The sequence below is a fragment of the Agelaius phoeniceus genome, chromosome 7 (genome assembly GCF_051311805.1).
Source record: "Agelaius phoeniceus isolate bAgePho1 chromosome 7, bAgePho1.hap1, whole genome shotgun sequence".
In the NCBI taxonomy this organism is placed as follows: Eukaryota; Metazoa; Chordata; class Aves; order Passeriformes; family Icteridae; genus Agelaius; species Agelaius phoeniceus.
Window position 1 is genome coordinate 32,602,605 of NC_135271.1, and position 13,512 is coordinate 32,616,116.

At 33.6% G+C, this 13,512-nt stretch overlaps 1 protein-coding gene across 5 annotated transcripts in view; it reads right to left on the reverse strand.

Annotated features, from left to right (window-relative positions):
• The window catches only part of SCN2A (sodium voltage-gated channel alpha subunit 2), a 73,633-nt gene that overhangs the window by 3,740 nt on the left and 56,381 nt on the right, over nucleotides 1–13,512 (reverse strand). For all 5 annotated transcript variants that reach the window (XM_077181468.1, XM_077181465.1, XM_077181467.1 and 2 more), the window contains exons 18-26: nucleotides 11,563–11,683; nucleotides 11,044–11,198; nucleotides 10,484–10,657; nucleotides 8,322–8,444; nucleotides 3,377–3,658; nucleotides 2,768–2,821; nucleotides 1,861–1,998; nucleotides 1,143–1,247; nucleotides 709–979 (exon numbers count right to left, since the gene is read on the reverse strand). In XM_077181468.1, coding sequence (XP_077037583.1) covers nucleotides 709–979; nucleotides 1,143–1,247; nucleotides 1,861–1,998; nucleotides 2,768–2,821; nucleotides 3,377–3,658; nucleotides 8,322–8,444; nucleotides 10,484–10,657; nucleotides 11,044–11,198; nucleotides 11,563–11,683 — 1,423 coding nt within the window. The remainder of the gene's footprint in view (nucleotides 1–708; nucleotides 980–1,142; nucleotides 1,248–1,860; nucleotides 1,999–2,767; nucleotides 2,822–3,376; nucleotides 3,659–8,321; nucleotides 8,445–10,483; nucleotides 10,658–11,043; nucleotides 11,199–11,562; nucleotides 11,684–13,512) is intronic.

Here is a 13,512-nt window from a genome sequence, read left to right on the forward strand (position 1 = left end):
ACATGAACACAGGTTTATTACTAATGACAGAGAAATTCCAAACATAAACAAACTGATAAAAAGGTTTGTTATGGTTCACAGAAGAATAAAATAATTGAGCATTGTATTATGTGCCTCAAAGCAGAAAAATAACTTTTTTCATACAAAAATAGCAAAACTGATTTGCATATTAAGGAGTACTTAAAAACCCACAATTTTTACTCAAGCTCTTTCAAGTTTGCTGCTCTAGGTAAGGCAAAGGTTAGTGTAGTCATTATTTGTTACCACATCTGCTTCAGCTCTGCTCACTCTATCTCAGGCACAAAGCCTCTCAGGATCAAACAAAACTGAAGTAAGCAAAGGGTTTTACCCAGCTGTCTGGGGTGCAGGCATCCTACCCTCATAATAGTCCCACACAGATTTTACTCTTGGATTTTGGATGACTGAACTCTTTCACCTGCAACTGTCACTGTAAGTTTACATCAAAATTGCCTTTCATGCATGTGTAGGAATCTCTACTGATTTCAGAATATAGATCTAATTTCAACCAGTAAAAAAGTAGGAGTGTATGAAACCTCTTGCTAAAAAATTCTTACCATACTTTTCAGTTATCTTATGGATAAGACTTTCTAGTGACAAAGTTGAACCAAAATATAAATAGATTTTACACGGCAAAAATATATCCATGTTCACAGAAATAGACATTTTATAAAAATTAGTTGCTCTTACCTACTATGGAGAGAATGACAACCACAAAATCAAAAATATTCCAACCTATAGTGAAGTAGTAATGACGAAGTGAAATCAATTTCAGGACAAATTCTCCAGTGAAAAGTACAATAAACACCAGGTTAATCCAATATAAAATGTTTTCCATTTCTTCACTCTGATCATCTGTTTCTACCATCATTGTGACCATGTTAAGGCAGATAAGTATCATGATACTGATATCAAATGCTTGTTTGGTTACAAAATCAAAGACCATGCCTTGGAATTTGTTCTGTTATAGCAGAAGAAAAAGAAAAAAAAAGGTATTTCAGATTAATAAGGCTTTTCTTATACATTTTCTTTTTTGCTTACAACTTATTTCAGCCTAAGGCATAATAGAAAAAATCCAATTTTTAAATAGATGTAAAAATAACAGAAAATATTTTTATTCTTACTGCTGGTCGAGGTATAGGTTTTTGTGGTTTCTTTGAACCCAATTTTTTCATTGCATTGTAGTATTTCTTCTGTTCTTCTGTCATGAAAATGTCTTGACCTCCAAAGTAAACCCAAGAGACAAAAACTGGTTACAATCATGTATCTTTATTGATTACTTATAAATAATACTAATGATCACATTCTCATCTGTGGGAAAATTTAGGATAGATATAAAAATCCTCTTTTATGATTTTTATATTAAGTATTAAGCTACAGAAAGTGTTGAATTCAGCAGCTGGAACACTGATACCTTTTCAGGCAGTGTTGACAAAACACAGACTAAAGAAGGTACAAATAAAGATAATACAATGTTTTTCATCAAAGTTCAGAAATCTGTACTGCTGAGCTTTTTGACATGAAGGTAGTATAGCAAAGAGTTTTTATAGCTACATTTGGCTATTTCAGTGGTTAGCCTTTTCATGAGTCAATTAAGGCTTCAGTCTCAAATCCACATCTTTACAAAGATGACATTGAGTATTTCACTAACCATGGAGAGTCATAGATTGTCATTTGTCCATCTAACCCTCATCAAGACAAATTATAAGCTTTAATAATTTAATGTATTTACTATGCGGCACTGTAACTAATTTATCATAAAAAATATTAATAAAGTTGTCATCAGTGGACCAAAAATAAGAATTTTTAATGTCCTTTTCAGAATAATAATGAAGTACTTATCTTCTTTTTCTGCTGGTTGAAATTGTCTATGATGACACCAATAAAAAGGTTCAAGGTAAAAAACGATCCAAAGATGATAAAGATGACAAAGTAAAGATACATGTACAGGTTATCTTCATACTTGGGCTGATCCAAAACCTGCAAAAAAGGCATAGAAACTACACATTAGTTTAACAATGAATACAAAATATTTGCTTGTGGAGATTTCATTGCTACAGGCACTCAGGAAACTGCACAGGATTGTGGAAGAGAGGCATCCAAGCCATGTTTAGACTAAGCATATTTTCTTGGTATAGCTATTCACCTTCACTATACTACAGTAGACCTCCTGCTGTGTGTGCAGCTTACAAAAAAAAAAGAAATGGAGCTTTACTAGTATAGATTCTTCAATTGTCTACTTAGAACTGGAGGAAAACTTGCACCAAGGGAACAAGGGGCAGGCCAAAGGGTAAGAAAATGCACAGATCTAATTAAAAATAAGCACTCTGCCCTAAAGAAAGCAGTCAGGCAGCTTGCAGAGCACAATGAAAGTCTTAACTATAAATAAGATCAGTATTACAAAAAAACCCCCAAAAACCTTTCTATGATGGTGTCTGTTTCCAAATATAAAGAATGGCTCAACGCATAATGAGAGGAGGAAAAGGAATTTCATGGCTACAGGTGTGTTGCAGGATTGGGGAATTTTGGTTCAAGTGTACCATAGAGAAAATGGAATACGGTAGGACTGCTCCTCTGCTTACCTCATTTCTTGTATTTTTCCCATGATTTCCATTTTCTTTAACTACAAAATTATAGCAACTCTTTGTTCTTTTATTTTTACTGTAATTTCTGAAAGATGTTAAAATTACATTCTCAAATCTTGGAGCTCATACAATCAAAACAAATGGAGTCAAGGGACTATACTTACATTACGAGAATCCACAGCTGCGTACATGATATCCATCCATCCTTTAAATGTAGCCTATAAACAGAACACAGGTGTTTAGGTCACACTGTTCCTGGAAAATGCCTTGTCAGAAGCATTTTTTAGGAGCTGAAGACTAAGTGTTTTTAGTACTCATCATGAAAACCAGCAGAGTGAAATCCTAATAGCTGACTCTTGCTTTCTATTGTATGTTTTATTCATGTACAGGAATTGCAAGCCAATTCTAATATCTGACTATAGAGGGGCAGCATCCATTAAGAACTCTTTTGTCTATTATGAGTAATATCTGGTGTAGAAGTTATTTTTTTCTGTGCATGAGCATTAGAGGTTTACTTGATACAGATTCAAGGCAGCAGTCTATTATGTTTGAATTACATTTTTTTTCTCATTGTCAGTATATCCTCTAGGCTTTGTGTTACTTCTTCTGTAGAGTTATGGATTTATCTCACACTTCATAATTCAAACCAAGAATTGAGAAACAAAATTTCTAAATTAAAAAAAAAGAAGTAAAAAACTTTTTACTGTTGCAGGTAAACAACAGAGATACAGAAAGATAAAAAGAAATTAAGGAATTAAGGGCAGGTGACTTACCACTTGGAGCAGAGAAAGGTAACCAAGGCCTACATTGTCAAAGTTGACCTTCACATTCTTCCAGCGGGCAGTTTCGTTGTTTTGTATGAGCTCCTCACACTGACTAAAGTTGTTAATTTGGCTGATATCAAATCTCTCATCAGTTGTAGTGTTAACACAGTAGTAAAACTTTCCAGCAAATAGATTTACTCCCATGATACTAAATATCAGCCAGAATATAAGGCAAACAAGAAGCACATTCATAATAGATGGAATTGCTCCTAACAGTGCATTCACCACAACCTGGAGTACAAATGAAACCGAAGAGAGACACTGTAAGAACACAGGCACCAGGATCTTACAAATGCTTCACATGTAACATGCAATTATAATTCTAATATCTATGTTACAACTCAATTGTTGAGAGTAACAAGTCAGAAAAGCAGTATAGAGAAAAGATAAAATGCCAAACTTAATTAGAAGGAAAAATACAAATAGTAGCAAATGGGAGCTTTAAAGAATGGGTAAAATAAGAACCATTAAAATAAACTTTAAAAAAAAGAGGAAAAATAAGTATTTATCAGTGCTTTTTAGAATATTTATTTAATGTATATCTGCAAAACCATAATAATTATAATCACTGATTGAATCGAACAAACCAAATTTTTAATACTACATGTTTCCTGGATAAATCCAAGCAAGTTCAAATCTATTTCTAAGCAAATTTCTAATTGAAATTAACTTTGAGGATTTTTAAAAATAAAACCAAGTAATGTATGCATGTTCTTTTGGATGTTTACGTTTAGAATTAAAAAGTGAAAATGTTCAAACCAGGAAAACTACTGAGTATCTGAACACACCAGAGCTGATAGTGTTAAGGCAACTGGCAGATAAAACTTGAAAAAGAGATTTGATTTCATTCCCAACTGAATTTTGGGAAAAATCAGGCTTCAGGAAAGAAAAATGTGAAAATGATTTCATGTGTGATGATGAGCAATGATTAAAAACATGCCAGAATGAAAATAAAACACAGAGGAAAATAAAATTTAGGAGAAAGTAGGTCCATTATGAATGAGAATTACTAATTTAATGATGGACTCAATGATGCTAACTTAATTAATTCCTATTTTAAATCTCTCTGTAAATAACTCTAAGAATATAGAACTGGTTAAGTATAGAGCACTGCCACCAACTTTGCCAAAACAACTGAAGCAGATCCTTAAAACTTAAAGACGTTTGCTTTTTCTTTTTTTAATGCAAAACACTAGCTATTACTTTGATAGGCTTTTTATACTTCATTTAGTATATATTATGTAAGTACTAGGACAGATCCTCTAGCATAATAAACTTATTGTTTCTGTTTGAAATACAAATATGTAATGAAGTTCTATGAAGTATTTTGGCATTACAGTTATATCTGCAACCATACCATCCCTAGAATCAATGAATTATAAAATTAGTGATCCAGGTAGATAGGCTTTCATTCCTTGCCCTCTTACAGAACAGAAAATAAACCTTTTGAATATTAGATAGGTGATGAAGCATCATCACGTGTACTACACACGTGATACATACTTTGGACAACATTTGAGAGCCTATAGGACTTCAGGGAATTAATTTTATTCCTTAAATTTAGGAACTGGATCAAATGTAAATTACTTTCAATGTAAATTACTCCATCACTTTATAAAAGCACAGAATGGTGCATGAAGTCTGAATATTCCAGGCTTTTTTGTTTGTTTGTACCTTTTTCCCACTTATTGTAAATCAAATATTTTAATAGGTGTTTATATCTAGTGTGGAAATTTAAAACAAATCAGAATATTTTCTTAATCATACTAAAAATCTCCTTTGCAATAACTGTTATAAATTAACAAGGAAAAGTAATATAGAATTTTATAATTCAGCATCTGGGTTGAGAGGATTCCCTAACTGATGGATAAATCTCTTCTGTCTATTTCAACATTGTGCTTTTATGTTGACAAGCTTGTACTCAGCACTGTGAACCACATGACTGTAGATATTGTTTGACCTAAGCAAAATGAACAGTCTAATAACTATGCTGAATTAGTTTAAATCAGAAAACCATGTACTCACTTATTTTTACAACAATTTGACTGGAATAATAAATGGCAAGGCCATTTTTTCCCAATTTGGGAATATTTTCCAAATATATTAGGTTTTTTTTAATTGAAAGTTATCTCAATTCTTTTAATCAAAAATATAAGTAGATTTCTTAAATGTAATGATATCATCCATCAGGAACAATTTTTGAGATATAAAGGGATAGTTAATGAAGTGAAAATATTTGTCCTCGAGCTTTCAGTCTCAGTACACCCAAGAATTCTGCTCCTCTTTGTGCTGCAGCTGCAGGTCCAGTCATGTTCTTTCTTTAATTGCTGGATTTCTACAGCTGACCTACTTTCTCTGGTATTAGTCTGAGTCCTGAAGCTACAGAGAACCAGCTTGTGATACGAATCATTTGAAGACACTCAAAACATACGTTGAGCATCACTGGAAACACTGATCCCAACACCTTCCAGCTTCCACCAGTAGTAAGTCTGTGAGAAAAAGAGGCTAGGCCTGACAGCAAATGAAAGCAGGGGAAGCATAAGAAAGACATCAAACCCCTTGTTTTCTAGTTGAAAGAAAAAGGTATTAGTGCCTAGCACCATATAGCAGTGAGTGATACTGCTTGGGACAGAGCATGGACAGACTAATTGTATTCCCACAGGCTATTTTAATGAAGTACCAAGTGCAAATTAAAGTATAACTTTCATAGCAATACCAGTGGTAGGAAGATGCAGGGAGAAAAATTAATTTTTTTCATGGGGCAATTTTTTTCTTTTAATTACTAGTTTGTATGGGCACAAGTTGAAATCCTAGAGAATCGTACAGTGTGTTAAAAACTGTACGTGTACTGAACAGAATTTCCTGCTTGTATATGGAAAGTGCTCAATGGAAGCAATTTAAGTGTCTATGCAAATATATGCATTGTACTGTATTGTCATATTTTCAGTTTCATACATGATAAATACCAATGGAATGATTATGTTATGAACAGACATATTGAATTTCCATGTATCAGACCTTAAAATAGTCTTATATCAATCTCTCCATCAACTTGAGCTACTGTATCTTTAAAGACACTAAACTTGGAATTAATTACTTTAAATAAGGCAAAATTCAGTACATCCATTGGAATATTTCGATGGTTAACTGCCTAACTAATGAAGTTATAGGTCATATTTCTAATCTTAAGTGATCTAACTTCATCTACTATTTTTTATTGCATTTTTTGCTAAACCCATAAATCTTCTCCTCATCTGGGAATGTACAAAGAGATACAGTTGGCAGATCAGGATCAAATGTGTAGATAAAGTTTACACCAACATGGAAGTCATGCGATTGACAATTATCCTTAAACCTTCATGACAAGGTTATTGGGTTTTTCCTTGCAACAATGAATTGCCACTTAAGCAATTCTATATAAAATTTGAAATATTTTTATTTTGAGTTTTTTGTTTTGGTAATCATTGTCATAAAAGAAACCCCAACAGCTAATATTATTTTAGTGAGATAATACTGATGCTTTAGACAGGTCTTACCTCTGATAGAAACATCCCAAATTTTCAAATTTGCTTTAATAAAAGTCCGAAAATTTTTTGGAGGCAAAGAAATGCTATTTCCTGTTTGAATTCATAACATTTCATCAAAGCCCATTTCCTTTTTCACTGAAGTCTCTTCTCTTACTTTCCACACACAGAGAGCATGACATTTTCTTCAGAAGCTCTCCAGTTTGTAGTTGATTTACAAATTAGCTAATCAGCTTATCACCTGGGGTGGCAAAGAATAGTGATCGCAGGAGGGAGCTCACACAAGGATCCCTTTTAATTATGGTGGGAGGGTTCCAGTTCAGGTGCATCTGCTGATGCACTATTATGGCAGTATGTCCAAGAGAGACAGATGGACCCTGAAGGTGCAAGCCAGACACCTTCCTGTGGCTGGAGCGAGAAATATCTACCATGTCTGGTTGTTCACTACTACCCTTGAGAGAAACATTTCTAGAGCTTTTGAGTCATGGCTGAGTACATCAGGTCTTTGTCCATTTCAGGACACTAAAGAAATGATTTAAACTGACCACTTTGACTGTGCACTGAAACAGACTGAACATGCCCTGTTGGGCAGCTGAGGGCCTCAGCTGTGGTAACTGATAGAGTGATAACAAACAGCTGGGGACAGTAACCTCTCAAATACACCAGAAAAAGTCTAATATGTTTTCAGGCTGCTTAGTGCTCTATAGATTATAATCAACATTTTACAATCAATACAGAAAGCAGTAAGCAACCAGAAATCATGAAACCAGCTCCACCTCTGATATGCTAGAAAAGTTTTCTTAAATAGAATGCAATCGTTCTAATATGAAAGAGAGAAGGTATTTTAATAGTGCTAATTTACTTATTAACATACAAATTCATTCTAAAACTTCTATTTCTAAAAGACATTCCCAATTTATATATACAGAATACTATGTTAAAAGATATAGACTATGTATGATAGTCTAAACTGGTACAAAATACACATGTGCATGCATACATGGATGTATGTGCATACACTTTTAAGAGGAAGTACTGGAACTTTTTTTAACTGTTCTGACTATAGCAGGATGTGTTTGTATAGGATAAATTCAGTAATATTGCATAGATCCATGCAGTTGATAAATCCTTGGGCCCTCCATGAAAGTATGAAAATGGGGAAAGGCCAAGGATCCTCATTAAGTAACAATATGTGCCATAACACATGAATTCATATAAGCAGATGAAGCCTTTTGCTTATATGTTAGTGATAAATGTGAAATATAGAGGATGGTAGTGTAGCATTTCTGCATGGATTGGTCATTGATTATTCTGCATGCATTGTTTCCGTGGATGCATGCATTATTTCAGATTCTTTCACGTTGTCTTACCCTCATCCCTTCAAATCGCGACAAGGCTCTTAGAGGTCTCAAAGCTCTTAGTGTCCTAAGGGATTTAATCGCACCAAGTTCTGAGTAGCCCAAGGCATTAGCTGTTAAGCTAACCAAAGAGACCTACACAAAAACAGAAAGGCAATATTGCTCATTCATCTTTTTATCTTTCTGATACATATGGTGGGAATGATGTGTGCCCTGAACTTCTCAAGAAGATTCAAGGCTGGACCTCTTTCTCCAGGAAACCCTCTATAACACAGAAAAATTTTTATGTCAGTCAAAGTAGAATAAAAGGATATTCTAGGTACCTGTTGATGAAATCATGTTGATAGCATGGTATAAAAGTGCCTTCTATAGTCACATAAACCAGTCAACATTTGGTGGGATTTAAACAAAAATGAAGTCACATGCAGAAACAAAACACCCAAAAGCTGGGTGAATTGGAATGGACAATTTAGGTCAGGACTTCCCATGATATCTTCAGAACTTGATGAGAATGTAAACGCTCTCAAAAACCACATCCAGACCTTGCTTTTGGTCAAATGTAACTTTCTAGTGTCCAGAAAATCTTATTCAACAGCCATAGCTACCAGTGCTGTTCAGATTTAACAGGACTAATCAAGACTGAGAACCAACTGTTTGTTAGATAATGGTAGAAGCTTCACTGTTAGGCATATCCACACTTCATTACATTCCCTGTGACTCCTTTAACCACTTCATCAATCCTGGCTTGCATAACGCTGGTCTGGTCTGCAGGCAGATGAGTAAATAAACTAGAATAGCTGTAAAATAAATAATACAATTATCTTTCATCAATAATCCTTGGAAATATACTTCTAATAGCCATTGGGAAGAAACGGCCCTAATAGATCAAAAATAAAACATACCACCTTCTATTTATGTCTATTTAATGCCCTTCCCTTCCATCCTTCCTGTTCTCTCAATTCTTTCATCTCCAAATTGTTCTTTTTGGTTTTTTATGTCAATCCCCTGACAATAGATTAAAAATAATACTTCAGATATTTTTTTTATTTAAAAAATGCACCAAGGTAAGGTTGACATGAAAAACTAATAAAGCTATTTATAAGGGTCACCAAAGTAACTAAACCACAGATAATCAAATAAGAATTAAATATTTGTTGAGAAATACAAGTTCTACTGGTCATGGCAGTTTACACATGGGATGATTGAGTTTTACAGAGGTACAGACTCAATCATAAAATACTATATGAGCATATAGTCATGTCTTATCACAGGATTTGCAATGTTGGTCTGGATTTACAAGGTATAGTGTTTTCCAAACTCTGTGTAGTAAAGACCTCCACTGTAGTTTTAGGGAGATATATGGCAATTTCTATAGAATTCTGGTGCTTTTCGTAATGCACAATTAGGTGGTCTAAAACATACCCTTAACTTGCATTCCATGGGAATTACATCTGTGGAACTGAGAGATAAATCAGGCTATTGGGGATGGAAGGGAAATGAACATCTGCTATATGGTCAAAGATCTGTAGTCTTCCATTCATGCTACCAAGTACTTTACATACATTGTTGAGCATGGAGACATGAAATTACAATGCACTTCTCACTAGGTCTCCTTCAGACAATGTGTATCTGCTCCTTGGTAGTGCAGCCTTTGAAAAATCATGTGGGAACCCATTCTAGGGGGGCTCATCTATGGTTCTCTGAACTGTCTTTGAGGTCACCCCCATGATACAGTGAAAAGTGCAAGGGTACGGAATAGTACAGTGGAACTGACAATTCCTAGCAGTATTTTCCTTTCATATTGCACAGAGGAAGTGACAGGACACTTACAGTAATTCATTAGAATGTTAGAAACAGTTTGAGAAATTGCTTCCATGTACAAAACAACTGAAGAGGATGAACAGCATCTTTTCTATACCATCGAAAAAAGATAGTAAAAAGCATAATTTCAAGAAAGAATTAAAACTTCATAAAACTAGAGAATTTTAAAAAAACATCTCTAGAGAAATAAGTATATCCAAATTTTTTTTTCAATTCTGAACAGAATTATAAACCATACCACCACACCAGTTAAAATAGAGTTTTTGTTGAATAGAACAGAAATCTTATACTGAAAACATAATATTCTTTTTTTTTTTAAGCTTATCGTACAGGACATGAAAAAGAATACATACATCAACAATCAGGAAGTCCAGCCAGCACCATGCATTAGTGAAATAGGTTTGAAAGCCATAAGCAACCCATTTTAAAAGCATTTCCAGAATGAAGATATAGGTGAAAACTTTGTCAGCATATTCCAGCATGGTCTTGATAGTTTTACGTTGCTCTATGTAGATATCTTCAAATGCCTGGAAACAAATTAAAATGAAGTTTGAAGAGCGGTCTTACAGTAAGTTTTGTGTATTGCCGTTCAGCTCAGCTGAAAGATGAATATTGTTTGGACCCAGCCTTATTAAAAGTATTAAGTGAAAGCCGAAGTTATACTTGAGGGAAAGACACGTGCCTTATCATCATGTATATTTTTTCAATTCAAATTTTTTCCTGGCCATTCCTATAGGACAGTGCAAATTGTGAAGACATTTAGTTATATCTTGCAGATATATATTTATATTAGAACATATATACATTTGACATCAAATTCTAATTTGTTACCTGTAGCTATGTGATTAACTGTAATTTTAAATGCTTGCTGTTTAAAATCACAATAGTCACAATAGTTCCACACTTAATTTACCAGAGCACCGCTGCTGAGAAGAATCATGAAGACTATGAAGGTCTCAAACCAGTTGTGTTCAACAATCTTATAGCAGGTTTTCCTAAGATTCCACCAGATTTTCCCCTTTCCTTCTTCTACACTGACTTGACAGCATTTGAATCTCCGTACACACCCTAAATGTGACAATAAATTTTCAGATGTCAGAATAAAGTAAATATTTATTAACAATCACAATGAATGGTAATCATTTGACTTATTTCTTATCATAGCACTGGTGCATTAGATCCTTATAATTCCTCTTTGACCATTTTTGTTTAGTATTTGAATTTAAATCGTTGTATCTTTTGCAATACCTTCCAAAGAGAGAGAACACACAAGAACAGTAAATCTATGGCAGGAACTCTGAAAGAGTGACTAATACTATCAGATATTACAACTATAATCACTAAACTTCTTTTGATTTTGAATAAAAAGAGACTCCTGCACGAATCTACACAACTAGGTATATTTATCTTGCCTTTGTTTTGCTTTGCCTACCTTCTGTAAAACAAGCTTCTGGCTCTAGAACTTCTTCTGGTTCTGCTTCTGGCTGTTCACCTTCTGGAGGTAGTCCAATATCAACTGTGCTGCCTTCTGATGAACTGGATGCATTCAATTTCTGTGAACGAAACCCCACATAATTATTTTTTCCAGTTTTATTATTTTGAATAGAAATTTATGTTGTAAATGTTTATCAAAATATTTTGAATGTATTCAGTGCTGTGATACTAAAATAACTTCTTATCTACAATCTACAATGCCAAATTGCTCTACTACAGGTGAGGTCACAAGATTAGAAACTACATAATGTGCATTTTCCCTATTTAAAATATTTTGGTATTTTCATACAAGGAATTGCTGAAATTAGTGGAGTATTATTCTGAGCCACACGTAAGAATTTTGAAGTGAAATTTCAGTAAGCTAAGAATTGGTACTTTCCACATTTTGTACTGTTTAATTATTCCAATCATGTGGCTGCATTTTAGGTTACACTTTAGATAACGTGTTAATACAAATAAATTTCCAAAATCATGACCAAACCAACAGCAAGCTTCACAGATGTATTTTCATGCCTCAAGTAAATATTATTCTAGCAAGTCTGTAAAAAGCTAAATCTAAAGTTTTAACGTAATGTTTTCATTATTATTGACATGAAAACACATATTATGAGTTTTATAGGATAATTTAATTATCTTTATTTCCAAAAGAGCAGCACATTACTTTAGGAGCAGTAGCTGATATTTTGCATACTCACTTGCCAATGCATTTTCTGAATTTATTGTGCATTTTGAAACTACTTATTACTTTGGTACAGTACACATAGATGTCCAATTACTATAAAAGGCCAAAAAAATTTGAATGACAAAATTTAAAACAAATTCTTTTAAAACAATGTTGTAATAAAATAATACTGCATCAATAATCATACCAACATTATAATCCAAACCTTAAAAATTATTCTTTCACACCATCATATGATGCTGGCAACAGACAAATATGAGTACTATAATAAGTAAAAGTAGTTTGATTACAGCATTCTATGACTCTTCTAATGTTATCACTATATGGAGTATAACATCAGTAAAATGGCTGCATTGATAAGTAGCTAATCTTATAAAGGGAATGATGTAAGCAGATTTAGAATAGAGTCTATAGGGAATTAATATTAGACAGAGATGTTCTATGATAACATTAAAGATATATATTTTTGCTGACACTTAAATCTGAAGTTAGAGGCATTATTCCTTTAAAACATTCCTGAGTAGCATCAAATTCTATACAGTTTTTGTTAAGGAAATGTAAACAGTATTAGTCTGCGGATACAAAAAGTAACTTGAGACATTTAATGGAATTTTACATAGCAAGAAATATTCAGTTTGTTCTTCAAACAAAAAGAAGATTTATGTCTTTCTCCCCCATTCTGATTCTGTTGAATCACACTGACAGTATATTGTGTTGTGATTCTGACATAAGCTTAACTTTGATTTTTGTGTACCATGGTTCACTATAGAGCACATTTCAGAGGAAGGCTGAACAAATGGAAACGTGTATTGGAGGGTGTATTATGCACCTAGTTTCAGTGATATCTGCACACCCATTTCATCTATGCTTTTTTTAATTTCCCAGCTTAGAAATTCATATCTCATATTTCTGCATGAGTATAAACACCTGTTGAGGTCAGGCCCAATGTACAAAGAGATGGATGCACACTTTTCTGCAGATCATTTTTGACAAATTTCAGATTGCAATATGTTTGAATTATAGATAATGCATGGCAGTTTGGTCATTGTGGAATACTGCCTCTAAAATGGAGAAACTAGAAAGTATGGGATAAATACTGTAGTCATCAAGTAAGGACCACAGCATTTAATCATCAGTGGAAGTCAATCATCAGTTTGAGGAAAAGCCAGAAATACCATAAATGTAAGGTACATTAAAAAAAAAATT